A 20,575-nucleotide genomic window follows, 5' to 3' on the forward strand; every position below is an offset into this window, starting at 1 on the left:
GGGGTTTCATCAGCAGCCTGGTCTTGATTACTCAGAGACCTTTAGCCCAGTTGTTAAACCTGTCACAATAAGGCTCCTTTTGTCCATTGTTGTTACCTGAAACTGACCTCTCCATCAGCTTGATATACAGAATGCCTTCTTACACGGTGACTTGGAAGAGGATGTCTACATGCATCAACCTGCTGGGTTCATAAATCCTGACTTCCCACACCACGTATGTAAGCTCCGCAAATCAATTTATGGTTTGAAACAAGCCCCACGGGCTTGGTTCTCTAAACTGAGTTCTAAATTGCTTTCGTTAGGCTTTCATGCTTCAGTTTCAGATTCGTCCTTGTTTATTCTCTCCCGTGGTTCTGATTCCATTTATATTTTAATTTATGTTGATGATATTATAGTGACTGCATCTGCTGTTTCCTTAATTCATGACTTTATTAATTCTCTTCGTAATGAGTTCCCTGTCAAAGATCTTGGTATTTTACATTATTTTTTGGGTGTGGAAATTTCTCGTGTATCCTCTGGTTTATTCATGTCTCAAAGCGGATACATTTCCAATTTGTTACAAAAGACCAACATGCACAACTCTAAGCCCGTGTCTACTCCTATGTGTGCCAATGTTAAACTTTCAGCACTTGATGGACCTTCTTTTGAAAATCCTCAGCTTTATAGGAGTGTAGTCGGCAGTCTCCAGTATCTTTCTTTTACTCGTCCTGACCTGTCATTTGCAGTGAACAAAGTGTGTCAATTTATGCATTGCCCTCGTGTCTCCCATTGGCAAGCCATCAAGCGTATTTTACGCTATCTTCGCCTTACACAACACTTTGGTCTCTATTTTTCATCATCTTCCTTCTTCAACCTTACTGCTTTCTCAGATGCTGACTGGGCAGGGTGTCCCGATGATCGTAAATCCACGGGTGGATTTTGTGTATATTTTGGCTCACACTTAATTTCCTGGGGATCTAAGAAGCAACCCACCATTGCCCGCTCTTCAACAGAAGCTGAGTACAAGGCTGTGGCCAACACCACCTGTGAAATTCTTTGGAGTCAGTCCCTATTAAAAGAATTATCCATTTCTTTATCTGACCCACCAACCTTGTGGTGTGATAACTTAGGTGCTACTTATTTGTCAGTCAATCCTGTGTTACATTCAAGAACTAAACATGTTGAGCTTGACTTCCACTTTGTAAGAGAAAGAGTTGCAGCCAAGACACTCCGAGTTGCATTTGCTTCAAGCAAGGATCAAGTGGCTGACATTCTCACCAAGCCACTATCTCCGAATCGATTCAACTTGCTTCGCTCATCCTTGACTATCTTCCCTGTGCCACTTGAATCGAGGGGGACTATTGAAGCAACAAATTCTTCAGAATTACAGCAAGGTTGTAACCGCAACATGCCAACACACCAAGCACCCTCTGGACAGAAATAACAAACTCTCACTCTTGGAATATTCTGGAATTGTTTGCATAACAGAAAGATGATGAGGTGTAAAGTGGAAATTTAATCTTGTATGATTTAAGCATATACTGTTGGTTATAAATAGCTCGTTTATACGAGTATCATTGTATGGAGCAAGAGGAATAATATTCAAGATACATTTTTCTGTAAAGTTCTTATTCTCTCTGACATTCTGTCGAGCACATTTTGTGCTTCCTCTTTAATTCATCAGGCCTGCTGTAAAAGCAGGTTGCTTGGGTGTATGAAAAGGTGCATATTCATTACTAATCATTGAGACCACGTCAAGCATGGTAGGTCGATCGGCTAGACTTTCTTGAACGCAAAGGAGCCCGATGTTAATGTATCTCACCAGAGTAGAAGTGGAAGATGGATACTCTATCGTTGAATCTATCAAATCCAAACTCTGACCATCTCTCCACAACTCCCAAGCCTGTATTCATTTCAAATCAACGGTGATTCAGATTATAACTTATAATACAGATCATCTACAATTGTCTACCCGAATTGGATGGTCCACTTCTAGAGATAGATAGCCCATCTTGTGGGCTCTACAAATTTTAATGTTGACCACACATGCTCATTTAAAGTTGTGTCTATCTCACTTTGCATTGCAGCATTCATTTAAAGTTGTCTGTCAGTCAAAATATTTTGGGCCTTTATTTTTAATTCTTTTTTAATAATTTAATTATAGAGTTTTTGTAGTATGAATATTCTTTAATTGATTATACGAAAAGGGTTACATGTTGATCATTTTTTCTTTACTAATTAATTTGCACCCATTTTTGCAATCATTTTTTTGTTATGAAAGAGGATTCAAGGTTTGTAAACTATAATATTATAATATATGTTTGAGAATGAGTGGTCGTAGAAGCTAAGTGGTCTTTTGATTGGTGACTTAGAAAGTTAGAGCCACAAGCCCATAAAAGTAAGATTAGGCCCAACCAATAGCCTCTTTTTGCAGACATTATGGTCTCTAACTATTGGTCCAACTTAGTTTTTTTTATTGGAATTAGGTTTTGTTTGTCGGATGAGATAGTTACATGTATTTTGTAGCAGGACATATTAAATAATACTCCTCATCCAACGCGTCGGTGTTGTGTTCTGACATAAACTTAGATTGTATTTAGACGTTGTGTTGAGTTGAGATGAAAGTTTAAATTTAAATAAAATATTATTAGAATATTATTTTTTAATATTATTATTATTTTAAAATTTGAAAAAGTTAAATTATTTATTATATTTTATATTAGAATTTAGAAAAATTATAATGATTTTATGAAATAAGTTTGGGATCTAATAAACTTGCTCAAGACAATGTTGGGATATTCCAAATTGAGTTTGACTTTCATATTGTTAAAATTTTAATGAATATATCAATTTAAAAAATGAATTGACGAAGATTGCTTTAAATAAAATAAATAAATTTTCTATCAATTTCGTCTATTTTTTTTTCAATGGGTATGTTTACTAAAAGAGGGCGAAGTGAAAGGAAGAAACTTAATTTCTATATATTTATTTCGAGTAATGTTATATAAGTTATTTTTGTGTATTTTTTATGTATTTTATTGATGTGATTGATAATATTAATTTTTTTAGTATGTAGTCAATCACATCAATAAAATATATAAAAAAATATATAAAAATAACTGTACATAAAATTTTTAATTTTCGAGAGGCTCCAATGAAGATTTTAGAGGATGTAAGCCATTAATGGTGAAAACTTTTTGGGATAATTTTTTAAATAGAGTTATGAAGAAGTGGTAGAATCCATTGTAAAAATTGTCTGTCTGTATTTTTTTTTTAAAGGATTTTTTATGGAGGGCATGATCAATAATTGATTTATTATTTGTAAACTCTTTTTCTGTTTTCATTTTTGTACTTTTGTTTAAAAAATATTATTTGAGATATATATATTTTTTAATATGTGGGTGTTTTTGAAAATCCTAGAGAGTTAGAAAAAGCGCCTAGCCTGCATACGTTATTCATACAAATAGTATTACATTATATTTTATATATTTGTAAATAAAAATTCTTTTAGAGACCCATTTGAATTCAGAAGAAAGTTTCATTTACCAAGCATGACCAAAAGAGGCAAGGGTAGTAGTGGTACAATTAGAGGTGAGCAGCTCCCCGTCTCCTATTATCGTAAACAAATGTAGGGGTAGATTAAGATGAAGAACGGTAATAAGTTAGTAACAGATCAATGTGCATAAATATTAGATTAAGAAAAAAGGTCCGCTCTTGGAGAAAAATTAAATAATTAAAAAAAAAAAAAAAAAACCTTTTGATAAATGAAACAGTGCCATTCATCGAGCTTCTATTACTGAAACAGTTGTGCTGTTTATTGAGGGATCTTCTGCAAAATTAATTGTTGAATTTGCTTTCATCATCAAACTCCGGCTTGTGGTAAAAGCAGGCTGGTTGGGTATAGGCAGAGGTGCATGTTCATTACTAATCATGGAGACCACATCATGCATGGTAGGTCGATCAGATGGACTTTTTTGAACGCAAAGTAGCCCGATGTTAATGTACCTCACCATGATGGAAGTGCAGGAAGGATACCCTATTGTTGAGTCCATTAGCTCCAGACTTCTACCGTCTCTCCACAACTCCCATGCCTGTTTTCATTTCAAATCAATGGAGTTTTTGTTAAAAACTAAGAGAATCTCAGTTTATAAATGATTAATGTGAAGAAAATAAGAACTTGTGTGGTTATAGACACTACGCACATGGCTAAGAAGGTAGAGTGACTCGTTGTTATAGAAGCATGTATTCTTCTTGCCACTCACGATCTCTAGTAGTAATACTCCAAAGCTGAACACATCAGACTTTACTGAATACAAACCCCGCAAAGCATATTCAGGAGACATGTAGCCGCTAGATTTCACAATTTCAGTGCTTGATTAGTAGCTTTCTCGTTTGATTTAGATGTCATTTGCAAATATTACATGTATGTGAAAGAGATTGCATACTTACTAAGTTCCAACAATTCGATTTGTTTTGCTTTGTGTTTCATTGTCTCCAACTATTCGAGCCATGCCAAAATCTGATATTTTCGGGTTCATTTCACTATCTAAGAGAATGTTACTGGGTTTCAAATCTCTATGTATGATTCTAAACCTTGAATATTGATGAAGGTAGAGAAGTCCTTGAGCAATCCCTTCCATAATGTGTATGCGTGTTTTCCAATCTAACATCCTTTTCATGGTTGGATCTGTTTCAATAGTGCAACGAAGGAAATTAGAAATCAAGAACTCAGACTTCGGTATATGTATATGTATGAATGTATATATATATATATAATCATCAAGATGATTTGAAACAAGGACACACCAAAAAGGTAGAAATCCAAACTTTTATTGGACATGTACTCGTATATTAGTATTTTTTCATCTCCTTCGACACAGCAACCCAAGAGTCTGACAAGATTTCTATGCTGGAGTTTTGCAATTAGTATTGTCTCGTTTCTAAACTCCTCAAGCCCCTGTCCAGATCTTTTTGAAAGCATTTTAACTGCAATTTCTTGACCCTTAAGCAACTTCCCCTGTGAAAGAGAAACATAAGCTCTTTAAACCTTCTTCAATGTCTTCCATTGTGATCGGTTGTCTCAATAGTTTTGGAAGCACCTTCATTTAGGAGAATGGAACATACATACCTTGTAGACAGGCCCAAAACCTCCTTCTCCAAGCTTATTTGCAGTTGAGAAATTATTAGTTGCAGCTGATACGCTCTCATAGCTGAATAGCGGTAACTCAGCATCCTTCTTTCCTTTTTTCTTTGCATTATCTCTAGTGTTTGTTGCATCATTGATTGCTTGAAGTTCAGTACTAAAATCATATAACAGTATATCATTGCTTGAAGCCTCCTCTCCTGTGTAATAGAAAATTATGTTGGGAAGGCTTGTGGGAGTTCTCCCCAAAACTTGGTTCAGATGATTTCAAGAGCATGAGAATATCTTCACCAAATGATGAGACAAATACTTTATCAACACTGCTAAGAACAAGGAAATGTCACAGTTTTCTTGTCCTAGATTTTGGTGGAGCATTTTGTTTTGTTAGTGATCGATCCACTAAACCAAAAAATAACAAAAAACTGTAAATTCTTAGTGCCTGTTTTGTTGTGAATTTGAGAACTTGAAAAGTATTTTAACAATCTAAAAACTCTTTAAAGAAAAATGATATATTTGATCCACCGTAAAAACTTTAAATGCGCTTTAGATGTTTACCAAACCGTAAACAGCTTTAGACCTTACATTTACCTCTGCGTTTGAGTTTTCTCTTGCTTGAGAAACAAAGGAAGAGGCATAAGAGTGGCCCTGTTGCAAGGACCAGCACGGCCACAATCACCCATACTATCCATTTGTTGCCTGACCATGATGATAAGAATAACTATTAGCTCTACCAAAACAAATTTACATATTCGATTAAGGGAGAAGAGAACATAAAGTTATTTAGGATTCATCTTGCCTTTGGTATTTTGACGCTCATCAGCAGCAAGTCTGAGATATATATCTTGACCAACCTTGCCACCATCTGAGAGTCGCTGCAAGTTCAAAAGAGTTCCTTCCCATATCATACACCCGCTGTTGTTATGAGCATAAGCTATGCAAGAACAACTATTTATGCAAGCTAATTCACATCTCCGAGCACCGACTGTCGAATATGCTTTCCAGTTAATTGGCAATGTGGTGTTGGGTATTTTCTGAAACCAATCTTTTTTGGCATTACGATTTTCACATTGCAAAGGGTGTCTCCTCAAACAACCACCGGACCAATCGTTTAGTCTGGTCTGAGTATCTGAAAATGGTTCAAAACCTTTTGGACAATCACAAGGATGAGATGTATTATCATGATATATGCCAAATGGACCACACAAAGCATAGACATCAGATAGTGAGTTTGGTTGAGCCCAAAATAGAAACCACGGCTCAGCAGAGGACAGCCACATGTATTGCTGGATCTGTCCATTAGAAGTAATCAAAAATTGGGACATGCGTGAAGTATTATAAAGAGAGTACGTAGAATAGGTTTCTTTTTCATTTGACACGAAACTGAAGTTACATATATGATTCAACCCCCTCATCTCAGGGAAGGAGTTGAAAGATTTTCCTTTCCAAACTCCACTTCTCCAATAAACTTGGGACCTGTTCCACTCCAAGATAAATTGGTTACTCTCATTTGGGTCTAGTCTCAACGAGAACACACCTGGTGATGGATTTTCTGAATTTTTCCATGAAATAAGCTGTTTCGGTACTTTTCCAGCCTTATCCATCCCCAGCTTTGCACCCGGCCGCCATGTATTAGTTGGATGGTTGAAACTCTCCCAAAATATAGCAGAAACGTTCGATCTATCTCTTAAAACGAAATTTCCATCATCACGAAGTACTGCTTCAGTTGAATTTGAAGGAAGATTCTGCAAATTTGTGGACCAAAATGGCATCTTGTAGGAACCTTCAAGAAGGACTAAATTGCCATCTTCTGAGAATTCGAGTCTTGAAGAAGATGGGTCAGACAAATGTTTTTCTTTATTTGCTATCCAAACAATCCTCTCGCCCACTAAGCGTTTGAACCATATCCCCAGGTAGAATTTTGGAGGAGTACCTCGTTTGAAGAATCCCAGTTCAAATATGCTACCATTAGATGATATGCTGTCGGTATTCATCGCTGAAAGGGACTGACCTTTCGAAAGGGTATCAACTGCAATGGAGAAGTATGCTCTGAGTAAAAGCAGAACAAAGAAGAGAAATGGCTTGGCAGTATTGATTCCCATATCCTCACTAACATGCAGCACAACAAATTGTAACGGCAGTAAGATGCGTTAAGAATAACGATGATGCTAGTCTGCTAGAAATGATCGAGTGAACATTAAAACTTCGAATCCTGAGAGAGTTCGCGGACAGCCCATTGACTCGACCCGACAAGTTTTCTAGATTACCTCCGGAAACGATGATAGAGCGAATTTGTGTAGACGATCTCCATGAAAGCTGCGTGTTTTCGGGTCGATGATTATATTCAACACTGAAGTTAATCGTAATGTTGTGGAGACAGCGTAAAATTGGTGGATCATGGATGTCCAAAGTCTAAAAGATTGTCACATCATTACCGAACGCTTGTAAAATTGTCTTCGACAAATAACTTTGGCCATTGTTTTTTATAATTTCATTTATTTTTTAATGTATAGACCATAGGCATAGAATACTCTGCAGCATTTCTTTATGCAAGCGATACGTGAAGTTTGAATTCTTGTTGTTTCCAGAAATTACTTCTTTATTACAAAATGTTCAAAGCTGCATAAAAGGACGAGCAATTCAGTGCTGGAGTTCTTCGAGTTGTTTCAGCGGTAAATTCGTTAAAGATCAAAATGTTGCCCTGCGCATTACATCATCACATTCAGGGCGGCGCCGTTCAAGCAAATTTCAGTTTTCTCTTTTATATATATTATATTACAAAATCAAACAACGTGCTCTCTTTTTCCCCAAGTCTCCTATTCAACTGTCGTTCGTTTCCTTCTTCCTGGTATATTCACCCACTCTCCGCCTCTTCTTATTTCGTTTTGTCTTTTTTTTTTTTCTGTTTTTTGTTCCCCCAGATTTTATGAGGCCTCGATTCTCAAAGGAAAAGGGCGAGAGAGAGAATGCAATCCAGAAGCCTAATAGCTTGCCCTCCCTACACCCCTCTCTTCCAAAACCATACGCACCAAACACCACTCTCTCTTTTTCCTCGCTTTCGAATCCCCCTTCTTCCTTCAAATCTGTTGCTCACGTCGGCGCCGAAAGCTCGTCGCAACTGTATAAAACCCGCTTGCATCAGCCCAGCTCGAGAGCTCTTCGAAAATGACTCCGAGATCTCCGATGAAAGCGATAGTGGTACCGCTTCGGTCTCCGAACAAGTGTTGAAGGTCGAGGGAGACGGAGCGGGTAGTAGAGACAGACAGACTATATGGCATCAAATGAAGGAGATTGTGAAGTTCACGGGCCCAGCCACTGGTCTCTGGATTTGCGGGCCGTTGATGAGCCTGATTGACACCGCGGTCATCGGTCAGGGTAGCTCAATTGAGCTCGCTGCTTTGGGTATTGTATTCTCTTGGGAACTTGTATTATACTTTTACTTCTCTGCTTGGCTGCTTTTAGTGTTTTCATTTTTAGATGAGAAGGAACTTTCGCTCACCCGTGCCTATAGTTGAGGTATGTGCGTCAATTTGTTTTGACAGCTCCGGCAACAGTTATGTGTGATAGTTTGAGCTATGTGTTCATGTTCCTTTCGATTGCTACTTCGAATATGGTTGCCACTTCCCTTGCCAAAAAGGTTAGTTTCTTTAACTGGTGAAGCCCTTTTCTGGATTTATGGCAAAAGCACGCTTAGATGCGTTACTCTTCGCTTTTGATTATGAACTATGTGGTGATTAGATAATCTTTAATGATCAATTCCTCTTTGCTCTTCAACGTTTCGACGCTGATTTTGTTTTTCACACAATTTGGCATTGGCGCGCAGGATAAAAATGAAGTGCAGCATCACATATCTAACCTGCTCTTTGTTGGGTTAACTTGTGGCTGCTTAATGCTTTTGTTTACGAAGTTTTTTGGTTCGTGGGCACTAACAGGTAATAACTATTGGAGCAGCTTTTGGTTATTTCTAAACCGAGTGTTAATTGTTTTTTGGGTAGTCATAGTTGTATTTTTTCACCACTTCTTTTAAAGCAGCAAGTGTTTATACCAAATGAATAGCAGACGCAATCCTATGACTGATGAATTGGCTACTTTCACCCTTTTAGCTTTTACTGGGCCAAAGAACGCACATGTCATACCTGCAGCAAACACATACGTTCAGGTACATTTCTTTCTAAATCCTTCATATCTTTTCCTATATGCCGTGCCATTTGTTCCTTTTGTGCAAATTTTCTTCCTTTCCTACTGCTAAGCTTAAAACCAAGTTATTGGAAGGGAAAGACGGAGAATAAAAGAAAGTAAAATAAATAGCAAAAAAACCCTTGCTTTTCTGAAAAAGAGAGAGAGAAAAAAAAGAGCATTTGCTTTGGAAGTCTTGATATACCTGAGAATAATCTTTGCGGTAACCCTTGAGTTCACCAGGCAAAATGGTGCCAATATGTGTGTGGGTGTGCATTTGTGATCAACATTTGTGTACTGGCTTGCAGAAGCTTTTGTCTTTGATGACTGTCCGTATGCTTTGGCATACAATCTCCCCTAACTTGTGTTCATGAGAAAAAACATCTGTGGGGTTCTGGCAGGATGATCTGCACTATTAATGTTCTCTTGATTTGTTTGAAAAAAATCTTTTTTGATGTTAGATTCGAGGCTTAGCATGGCCTGCAGTTCTCATTGGATGGGTTACTCAGAGTGCAAGGTGTGTATACCTCTTCCCATTCATTATGCACTGACTGAGCTCAGTTTTTAGTTATCTTGTGCACCATAGAATGGTTGTTCATCCTTATTCTTGATCTGCTAATGCATGCATCTGTTAGTTATGAAAGAACTACTAGACAAATTTGTTAAATCTACAGTTTCTTAGCCAATTGCTACATGCACGTTATCATATGTGTTTGTATGGTCTTGAGGCAACTTGGAGTTTGATTATGAAACAATTGATTTGCCCATCTCAAACAAGACATTGGCTGGTTTAATGGAATTGGAACAGTTTTTTTTGCCTCAATTGGTTTCTATCTGATATTCTCTTCCATTTCCCAGTCTTGGTATGAAAGATTCCTGGGGACCATTGAAGGCTTTGGCGGTTGCCAGTGCTGTAAATGCTGTTGGTGATATAGTCCTGTGCAGCTTCTTAGGCTATGGTATTGCTGGTGCAGCATGGGCAACAGCAGCCTCCCAGGTGTGCTGAATGATATTTCAATATTGATTTTATGCAGGTTGACTTTAACCTATATGATGTGCCGATTGGTCTGTTCTCAGTGTGGCTAAGCAGATATGGTTGCACTTTCTTTTTTCCATTGCCACTCATCAGCATTCATTCTAGGTTATTGCAGGTTATATGATGATTGAAGCTCTGAACAAGAAAGGATACGATGCATTTGCCATATCTGTTCCATCACTTGAAGAACTTCGGACAGTGTTCGGGCTTGCTGCTCCAGTTTTTGTGACAATGATATCGAAGGTCAAATTATAGTACCACTCAATTCTGTTGCTGTATCTGGTCTCCTGTACTATCGCTATTGATCTGTGACAATTTGATGCTTTAGGTTGCTTTCTTTTCCCTCCTTACATATTTTGCTACATCTATGGGCACATACACAATGGCTGCTCACCAGGTTAGTTTTGCTCAAACTTGTAATTTCAGTTAACATCTTACCTTCTTCAGCTTCCTATCTTTTGAAAACTAATTGGTCTTCTGGATTAAAAACTTACCATTATTCTAGGTCATGGTCCAAACATTCTTTATGTGTACAGTATGGGGTGAACCTCTATCTCAGACTGCGCAGTCATTTATGCCTGAGTTAATATATGGAGTCCATCGAAATTTGGAAAAGGTTAGAATGGTCATTTTGATGATGCTACAGCCTGCTACCCTCCATATTCTGTCTCTTTTGACAGAATATTCCACATCATCCGTCTTTCTATGAATTTCAGTTTGTTGAAAATTTCCTGAGTGTTTAATCAAATAAAACAGGCCCAAATGTTGCTAAAGTCCCTTGTCATCATTGGAGCAATACTTGGCTTGCTATTAGGGATTGTTTCAACATCTGTTCTTTGGTGGTTCCCCAAAATCTTTACGCACGATCAGAGTGTCATACAGGAGGTTTGTGCTTACATTTTGAGCTTGCCTGTTGTGAGTAGTGTCATTCCATTTATAATCTTTGGAGCTCTGTCACATTGTGCCTTACCATATTGCATTAAATGGTCCATGACAATTTCTTTTTTATTAAAGCTTTCATATTTTTAATGTTATTACATTTTTGGGCTCCCAGTGGCCCGGTCAGTTGATTTAGAGGTCACTTAAGGTGCTTTTCTCTATCATTTGAAATGGTAATCAAGTGACAAATAATAGGGGAAATTTAAATTAAATTGTCATTGTTTCACCTATATCTATTACATGACAAATTATCTTATCTGCGCTGTTGTGCTGTTTCAATGGGATCGCATTTATATAAATATATATATATTTTTTATATCTCTCATGGGCCGACTTACCTTATAAATCTTATTTGAGTTCTTAGACAAAGTTGGAGGAAATTAATTAAGGTGCAGATATTCTATGGAAACATTAGCATTTTCTGTCTTGTGCAGATGAAAAAGAAAATCTAATCTTATTCCTTTTTATATTTTATCTTGTTTCCATACAGATGCACACAGTTCTGATTCCATTCTTTCTTGCATTGGCTGTCACACCTCCAACTCTCAGCCTTGAGGGAACATTGCTGGTATGCTTTGTTTTTACTTCAATATAAAGTTTTTTTCATGTTTTCCTTTTGAGTCTTAATCTGGCATGTCATGTGCATTTTTATTTTGGATGATTTATGTCGCCCAAAATAAAAAGGGATGTCATGTGCATATTTTTGGACCATAGCGTCCTGAAACTTGATATAACAGTCGTGTGTATTTTAGGGTCCCGTGGAAGTACTGGTTTATGATTGATTTATTGAAACTGTCTACGTGCATAAAAAGCAAAATGCCACAATACTCAATATTTCATTAATCAGAGCTTGAGTTTATTTGAACATAATGGAGAAATTTGAAATTGGCTCTTTGCTAATCTACTAATAATTTGACTAATAAATAAAAGACTTGATAAAGCACATAAAAGACTCCTGATTCAACTAGAAATTCCAGGGTACTCTAGAGTCAACATAATTTAAGGTATTGAGAAAACAGCCAGACATGACTGGTTGCGATCAAATGTAGGAGAGAAGCTCATTTAGGACTCAACATGCGTACGTTTTCTCTTGAATTGATTTGTCAGATTTGCAATCACTCTTTCCTCCCATCTCGTTGGCTATCATGGTCCCCTTGCCAAGAAATATTAAGGGTTGCACATGCAGGACGGGTGGGCCTCTTGATCTCAAAGTTGTGAACCCAAAAATAAAATGGAGGGTAAGAAAGATTAGAGGAGTTGTTCCTGCCCTGTGTTAATATTATTTTCAATTAACAGATGGACATTTTTACTCACAAGGTGTCGCCATAATTAGAAAATAAGTTATTCACAACAAGCAGTACTCGAATGTCCATTACCTTTATATCATGCTTTTGTTTTGTCGTTGGGAATTCATATACCACTAGATCTTTTATCCCAACTATGAAATTGGTTGCATTTGCTGCTCAACGAAAGTGATAATATCACTTAATGTAGGGAATCTTGATGCAAGTATGGATCATCAAAAGAAACAAGGTTACATTTCATGGCTAATTGGCTATATGATGGCATAAGTTGCCTAACCCTTTGCCACGCCTGAAATGTGAGCCAAAACCTCATATTGAAAAGAGTCTCTGCTGGGCTTGGGAGCTTAAACCCTCTTTAATATAATTTTATTTAGAGAAATGTTATTTGCAGTCATAGAGTGCGCAAGCGCCACACATTCTTTTTAAAAGAAGTGAGTAAATATGAAACAAAAACTCTATGTGCAATCACTTTTGTATACTCCTTGCGCACTTTACTAATGTAATTGACTGGGTTCACATAAAAAAATTAATTTTTTAATAATAGACTCCATTCTTTTTCAAAATGAATGCGCTATGCTTGCATAGTCAACTATATCTAGCATTATTCTTTTATTTAATATATTGCAGTTACTCGCATAAGAATATGGACGACTTTGTATAGTAATATGAAGTTGTCTACTCTGTTTCTGCAGGCTGGACGGGATCTCAAATTCATTAGCTTGTCGATGAGCGGATGCTTTTGTGCGGGGGCACTACTCCTGCTGGTAGAGATCTGTTCTTGCTCATCGGGTGTCCTTTTTATATATATATATATATGTATATATATAATTAAAGAGGTTTTATCTTTCTTTTCACCAGCTTATAAGCAGTAGAGGCTATGGTCTGCCTGGCTGCTGGTTCGGACTTGTAGGGTTTCAATGGGTACGAGTAACATTGATTGCTCAGAAAAAATACCTCCCTTGCTTGCGTATTTGCAAGCACTATCTGAACTTACTGACAGCCCAAGGTTTTTCTTTTTCAGGTTCGGTTTTTCCTCTCTCTTCAGCGCCTTCTTTCTCCAAAAGGCGTAGTTCACTCAGACGATTTGAGTCAGGTTAAATTGGAAAAGCTGAGGGCAGCCTAGTTTAGGAATCCACATAAACACGCTGATCATAGTTCAATTTGTCAGGAACGAAACTCATGGTTCTAGCCTCAGAACTCCCGAATTATAGAAAAATTTGAGCATTTCATTATTATTGCCATTTGGCCGAAGAATAATTTTCTTTCTTTGCCTCAACAGGGCTAAATGCAAAAGCAATCTACCTCCTCGAGCTTAGATATCTATTTCACAACGGCAAGCAGTTGCTTGCCATTTGTTGTATTATTTTGTCTCTGACAAAGAAAGCATTGTTAATTACATAATTTGTCTTGGGTTTTCAATTTTCTTGACAAATAGAAGAAAAATGTGTCATCTAGAGTGAAAAAATGAAGGGAAGAAAATCGCAGGGGAGTTAATATTCCAACTACAAAAGGATTTTTCTAAAGAATCGTATGGAGATACACATTAATTTAGATAAAATGAAGAAATTGCAAGAATACATGGGTGGTAACTTGTCTCATCCTCAAAAGTCGGAAGCATGTGCAAATCTAGAAATAATAGTCTCATCTTGGTATCAACTACCAAGTATTTGCTCCGCAAGCCACCCCATTGTTCTCTAACTTACGTTCCAAGTATGGTGTAACATTGAACCGATAACTAGCTATTTGCTTCGTGCACCCTCCTATTGCTTGAGAAGGCCACAGGCTTCCTTTTTGTTGGAAATCGAATGTGGCACCAAAAATGTAAGTGCATGCACATGGCCACAAAGGTTATTTTAGAGCTAGAACCTGCTGCTTCCCCGGCGACCACGCCCAGATAGTCTTGATACCTGCCCTTTACTCTGCGTTTAGACAGGTGATGGTTAGGGAGGTCAGCAAAAAAGGCCAGACTAGTTTTATATAGAACAAATAAAGTCTTTTTTTTCTCTGTGTTTTTATCTTTTACCTGCAATGTGGGTTTCAGTTTTGGCTCTCTTCTCACAAAAACTTTCCGAGCCTGCTTCTTTTTCTCCTCTGCCTTCAACTTGGTAAGGCTGGGCCGGTAAATAATCACCGTTCGACCAATTTGACCAACAACCACCGAACCAGTTGCTTCCTCTAGTTGCTTAACCACATCATCTAGCTCCCCCGGACAGGTCCTGTGAATTTTAATCTGTTTACATTGGCAGTATGTTTTGTTCAGTAGACCAAACACTACTAGGTTCTTCAGAAGATAAAGTACGTAAAAGGAAACAGAGAATAGCTTAATACACGGCAAATAGAACAAAATAGGCGACAACATCAATTTTTCAAACAATATGGGTTTCAGGGAGTTTGGCATACAGTATGTGCATGTGAGCCAATATGGCATTACATCTAGCTCAACTCTATGGGTTCCCAAGAGTCCCATCGCTAGTTATGGCATTACATCGCTAGTGACCAGCATCTCAGCAGCTGCTGCTTAATAAGAGGCTCATAACGATAGCATACACGGTAGGCATTTGCAAATTCAGAAACAAGAGAAACTTAACCATCAGAGTAACAAGATTTTAAGTAAAATCTCCAGCCCTATCAGGGCTTAACGGTTTAAACTTAATAGTGATAAAAAAGAGAGCAAAGTTAGTGATGCATCGCTTTCAACCTGGCCCGGCCGAGCTCCCTACCCGTTTTAAGATGATGGCTTCAAGGATTGGAATTTGAGATTTGAAAGTTTATATTCCCAAAGAGCAGCAAGTTCGGCTTCAAGGTGTATTCCTAGCCTGTAGTGATTGTTTCTCATGTTCACGATCCCTTTAGAGAGCTAAAGCATCCTAAAACTATCACTCTCATCAATCCAACATTCCCTATGCAAAACACCAAGAAATTGAGTGTCTTAGAACGGAAATAGTTGCCACAGCTGCTACAGCGAAGAGAATGCTTCAAGAAATCAACCGTGGATTCTCATCAATCAAATGCACCTTGGCCCTGGACTACGGTTTTTGGATAGTAAGGCACTTTAAGATAATTGATTTCCCATTTGGATTGAGAAACACTCTCAATTTATCTCATCTCATTGTTATAACTTTTTCAAATTCCCATACAGATATAATAAACAATTCAACTTTTTCAAATTTCAAAAAATAATAATATTAAAAAATAATATTCTTAACAATATTTTATTCAATTTTCAACTTTCATCTAAAACCATTTCATCTATTCTCACTATCCAAACAACCAATGAACACCAGCCACAAGTTCATAAAATTGCGATTAGTGCTCGATTGGTATTTGTTAAAAATGCCAAGCGTTCTTAACAAATACCAATGTAAGAGACATTTTCACAAATATCAAGTGTTTACTTTCTTCAGTATTTAGGATTTATGCTCCAAACCTGCCATTTTCCCCACATCTTGGAGATTTAAAATTTCAGACGGAAAGATCGAAGCAAACAAAATCTTCTTTCATTTTGATTTCCAGCCCCATAAGAAGTAGAAAACTCAAACTTATCTTCATCCAATAACCAACCTACCATCCAATCCTCGAGAGCAAAAATGAAACAATCAGAGTAAGGATTGGAATTTGAGATTTGAAAGTTTATATTCCCAAAGAGCAACAAGTTCGGCTTCGAGGTGTATTCCTAGCCTGTAGTGATTGTTTCTCATGTTCATGATCCCTTTAGAGAGCTAAAGCATCCTACAACCATCACTCTCATCAATCCAACATTCCCCACACAAAACGCCGAGAAATTGAGTGTCTTAGAACGGAAATAGTTGCCACAGCTGCTACAAGAGAATGCTTCAAGAAATCAACCGTGGATTCTCATCGATCAAATGCACCTTGGCCCTGGACTACAGTTTTTCGATAGTACGGCACTTTAAGATAATTGATTTCAGGGACCGTTTGGATTGAGACACTCTTGACCCCAGTCCCCAACATATCTCATATCATCTCATCATTACAACTTTTCTAAATTTATTTACAAAATATAACAAACAATTCAACTTTTTTAAATTTCAAAAAAATAATAATATTAAAAAATAATATTCTAACAATATTTTATTCAATTTTTAACTTCCATCTAAAATCATTTCATCTCACCTTACTATCCAAACAACACTGACACCAACCACAAGTTCATAACATTGCGAACAAATACCAATGTAAGAGACATTTTCACAAATATCAAGTGTTTACTTTGTTCAGTATTTAGGATTTATGCTCCAAACCTGCCATTTGCCCCACGTCTTGGAGATTTAAAATTTCAGACGGAAAGATCGAAGCAAACAAAATCTTCTTTCATTTTGATTTCCAGCCCCATAATGAGTAGAAAACTCAAACTTATCTTCATCCAATAACCAAACTACCATCCAATCCTCGAGAGCAAAAATGACGGAAAATAATTTTTTTTTTTTTTATTAATGGGTACCTTTAAAAGTTCGTTGGCTTCAAGGGTCTCAATGAATGACGTAGCAACGCTACCAGTAACACCAGACTTGCCCACCAACTGAGACTTGAGCTTCTTCCCCAAACTGTGTGCATACGAGGCTAGCTCCTTCTTCTCCTTCACACTGAGACCCGGCAATTTCAAAGGCAACGAAGGCGAAGAATTCACAATCATCACTTGGGAAGTCTCTCCATCAGTCCCTCCCAATTCCGGGTCTTCACTTCCACTCTCAACCTCACCGTCATATTCTTCAACCCCGTCGTCAAAATTCTCTTCATCATCATCTTCTTCTGTTTCTTCTCCTTCTTGTAAGGTTGAAGATGCACCATGAGCAGGAAGAGGGGAGGGAGTGAGAGTGGAAAAAGATTGAGAGAACAGAGGAGTTGGAAGAAAATTAGTGAAATGAGTTGTAGTGCGGAGTGGGATTTGCGGGACGGAGGATTTGGATAGTGCGGTTGTAGTGGTTATGGTGGAGGCTTTTGAGCGGAAGAGGGGTTTGAATCTGAGAAAAAGAGAAAAGAATGAGGAGGGAGGAGGTGGTGGCTGCGATTGAGGTGGGTGGAAGAGGTGGTGGAGCAGTTGAGATGACGCCGCCATGCTCTCAATTGCCTTCTTTCTTCCCAGTCACTCCCGCTACAGACCACTCACGCAGAACTGCAAGGATCGAGCTCTATCTTGACGTCGGACCTGGCACCTGCCACTTAAACTGGTGTGGATGCATTATCTACCAGCAGAAGCCCAAATACTATACAATAATGGGATTTGGCCCAAAAGTTTCCCTAGTTCAGATTGTTTCCATTGGTCCATTACACAGAGAAAATGAGCTAAAACGCATCGGCTTTTTGAAACCATGGATCTGTACAATGCCCCGTATATGAAAAAAGAGCAATGCTACATACAGTCATTTTTACGTATTCTCTATACATTTTACTGATATGATTGGTTGGATTAATTTTTTTTAATATCCAATCAATCATATCACTGGAGTGTACAAAAGAGTGTACAAAAAAGACTGCACATAGAATTTTTGACAAAAAAAAAAAGAATCCTACGATGAATGTCGAGGTTCTGGCTGAGACATAAAATTCTTATTTTATCTTATTTTATTTATAACCTTAAAAAAAAAAAAAAATTTGAATTGTGCTAAGAAATTGTACTTGACCATAAGCTCGCTTAGCGATGGACCACCTCGAGCCTGCAAATTGGAACCTAACCAAAAACTAGGATGATTGATGGGAACCCCACATCATGTCCGGTTGCTATATGAGCCACTGGATACAGCACCAAGCAGAGGTTACAGCTAATTAGCTTCTGGTCACAGTCACAATCCATATATCACTGCCCAATAGGGGGCAGTAGAGTAGGAGGACCACTTATATTATAAAGGGGTCGCATGTGCCAATCTAGCCTTCCCAGCGATTCAATGACAATATATGTATTCTTTACTCTTACTCCTCCACTTTCACACACTGAATGCGAAGTTGCATGAAAAAAGTGTCATTTCACTAAAAAACAGAAGCTGCAGATGGGCTTTTTGCATCTCTCTTTTCCCATTAGATTTTGTTCTTGTGGGCTAGCTGTTTGATCAATTATCAGTTACGACACAAGTATCCTTTGGGATTGTGTTGTTTTAAGGACCCACAATTTCATCACTCACCTTTCTTTTACTTATCTATTTTTAGGTCCTTTGTCTGCATCATTTTGGGTGGAAATTGGACAGCTAATTTATGGCTCATACAGCCAAGGGAATGAAAACTGACAAGTAAAAATGAGGCTATGTACATTTCATTTGCCCCCTCTAACTTCTTTTTCCAGGTACAGTATCATTGGAAAGTAACATAATTGATAGAAACATACAAGGTAGCTGAATCATCACACCTTGCTCATTCACATGTTAAGGCTTTATTTGGATTCTAAAAATATTTCAAATGATCTGTAAATAGTAGTGAAATAGTATGAAAATATTTTAAAATAGTTGTGTTTTCATACAAACCCCAAGTTTTTCTTTCCCTTTTTTTTTAGGAAAATTGTGTGATGAGATTGTAATTTTGCAGTTATAAATAAAATCGGGTCTCTTCTAATGCATTGCAGCGGTACGATATAATTCTCTTTTTGTAGTAAGAACAAGACAGGTAAACTACTGTAAATATAATATTTTTTTAGAAAATGGTGGGCCAATAGGAAAAGAGTGAATAGAGGAAGGATGAGATCATAAGATGCATTACTAGTCATTTATCGTGCAAGTTAAGATTTAAATATATATATATATATATATATTTGTGTTTGTTGAAGCCATGTCATTTACAGATCCATTGGTGAAACAGTATATTTAATGGAATTTAATAATTTCTTCCCAAATTACAGAAGATTGTTTCTTTTGAGGCTTTCTATAAGAGACTAGACAAAATGAGATTGGTTGGTCGAATATAGAATCAATAATAAATTTAATCGTTTATATTAGATGGCTTAAGGTTTTGAATAATTTGTGATTTATTATAAATCTAAGTTCTAATTTTTTTCATCCAATCTTAAGACTGTAAATGAACAGAGTAGCTCGTGAACAGTTCGATTTTGGCTCGTGTATACTTAGTTCGAACTCAACTTATTTAATAAGTGAGATGTCCGTAAATACTAATATAAGTTCGAATATTAAACGAACAAAATTTATATAAACTCGATTTAGACTCATAAATAAAATTTGAATAAGCTCAATTTGACTCGTTTGAACTCATTTTGAAGCTTGTACTACATTTTATGTGACGCCCGCAAATTCCATTTGGGATCATACGGACATTTGAAGCGTCGAGACATGCAACACAAGGTTACCTGCCCCCGTTCATGACATATAAGATGCAATATTCCTAACATGTATCTAACAATATGCAATATTCGCAGCGGATAAATTTTTTTTTTAGCAATACTATGCACCAAATTGAAAATATCTCAAATGCTTAAAATATACTTCATACATAAAAATTCATTGAACAACTAAGATCACAACACTAGTCCAAAATGGTTATGATCCAAAAAGTAGTAGAGATGCAACTCAATCGTACAAGTAGTAATTTATGTTAATTACTATATTAACATTTATGTCGCACCGTTGCTTAGTCAACTGTGTCTAGTTGATCAGCTCCTGATTCTCCTTCAGGTCCTGTAACAAGATCTACCATTCGGGGTGAATGGTAGTTGGGACTACCAAAGTGAGATTTGATTACAAATCTCAGTAAGTTAACAAAAAAAAACTTCCACACAAGCTAATAATGCATGGATGACAGTAAAAGTATAAATGCATAATCAAATTCATAAGTAATTAAACCATAATTTGGCGTACAACATAGCATAATTGACATAACTTAAATTGAAACATGAACTGAACTTGACTTGACATGAACTTGATCTGAAACTTGACTTAACATGAACTTGCTTTGAAACTTGAATTAACATGAAAAATACATACTCCACAGTTGTTGTGGCCCCATGTATTCTACGTGTAAATACATATTCCACAGTTGTTGTAG

General features: G+C 37.1%; 3 protein-coding genes across 3 annotated transcripts; 1 reads left to right on the plus strand and 2 right to left on the minus strand.

Moving 5' to 3' along the window:
- Window positions 1-3,542: 3,542 nt before the first annotated feature.
- Window positions 3,543-7,221, minus strand: LOC122314023 (receptor-like serine/threonine-protein kinase SD1-8). The gene is made up of 7 exons (XM_043129401.1): window positions 5,919-7,221; window positions 5,711-5,818; window positions 5,108-5,322; window positions 4,786-4,996; window positions 4,429-4,666; window positions 4,182-4,329; window positions 3,543-4,070 (listed from the first exon to the last, which is right to left on the minus strand). The coding sequence occupies exons 1-7, from the start codon at window positions 7,219-7,221 to the stop codon at window positions 3,759-3,761; spliced, it is 2,535 nt and encodes an 844-aa protein (XP_042985335.1). The 3' UTR covers window positions 3,543-3,758.
- A 203-nt stretch (window positions 7,222-7,424) lies between these two features.
- LOC122314024 (protein DETOXIFICATION 46, chloroplastic-like) lies at window positions 7,425-13,993 on the plus strand. The gene is made up of 16 exons (XM_043129402.1): window positions 7,425-7,563; window positions 7,708-7,791; window positions 8,041-8,521; window positions 8,662-8,756; window positions 8,943-9,051; window positions 9,223-9,278; window positions 9,757-9,812; window positions 10,154-10,292; window positions 10,437-10,574; window positions 10,660-10,728; window positions 10,837-10,947; window positions 11,088-11,216; window positions 11,761-11,838; window positions 13,267-13,338; window positions 13,433-13,495; window positions 13,596-13,993. The coding sequence occupies exons 3-16, from the start codon at window positions 8,086-8,088 to the stop codon at window positions 13,695-13,697; spliced, it is 1,653 nt and encodes a 550-aa protein (XP_042985336.1). The 5' UTR covers window positions 7,425-7,563; window positions 7,708-7,791; window positions 8,041-8,085; the 3' UTR covers window positions 13,698-13,993.
- A 46-nt stretch (window positions 13,994-14,039) lies between these two features.
- Window positions 14,040-17,853, minus strand: LOC122314030. Its single transcript, XM_043129409.1, has 3 exons — window positions 17,037-17,853; window positions 14,598-14,804; window positions 14,040-14,493 (listed from the first exon to the last, which is right to left on the minus strand). Exons 1-3 carry the CDS (start codon window positions 17,649-17,651, stop codon window positions 14,434-14,436), a joined length of 882 nt encoding a protein of 293 aa, XP_042985343.1. The 5' UTR covers window positions 17,652-17,853; the 3' UTR covers window positions 14,040-14,433.
- Window positions 17,854-20,575: the final 2,722 nt, after the last annotated feature.

Source organism: Carya illinoinensis, chromosome 6 (assembly GCF_018687715.1).
Source record: "Carya illinoinensis cultivar Pawnee chromosome 6, C.illinoinensisPawnee_v1, whole genome shotgun sequence".
NCBI lineage: Eukaryota > Viridiplantae > Streptophyta > Magnoliopsida > Fagales > Juglandaceae > Carya > Carya illinoinensis.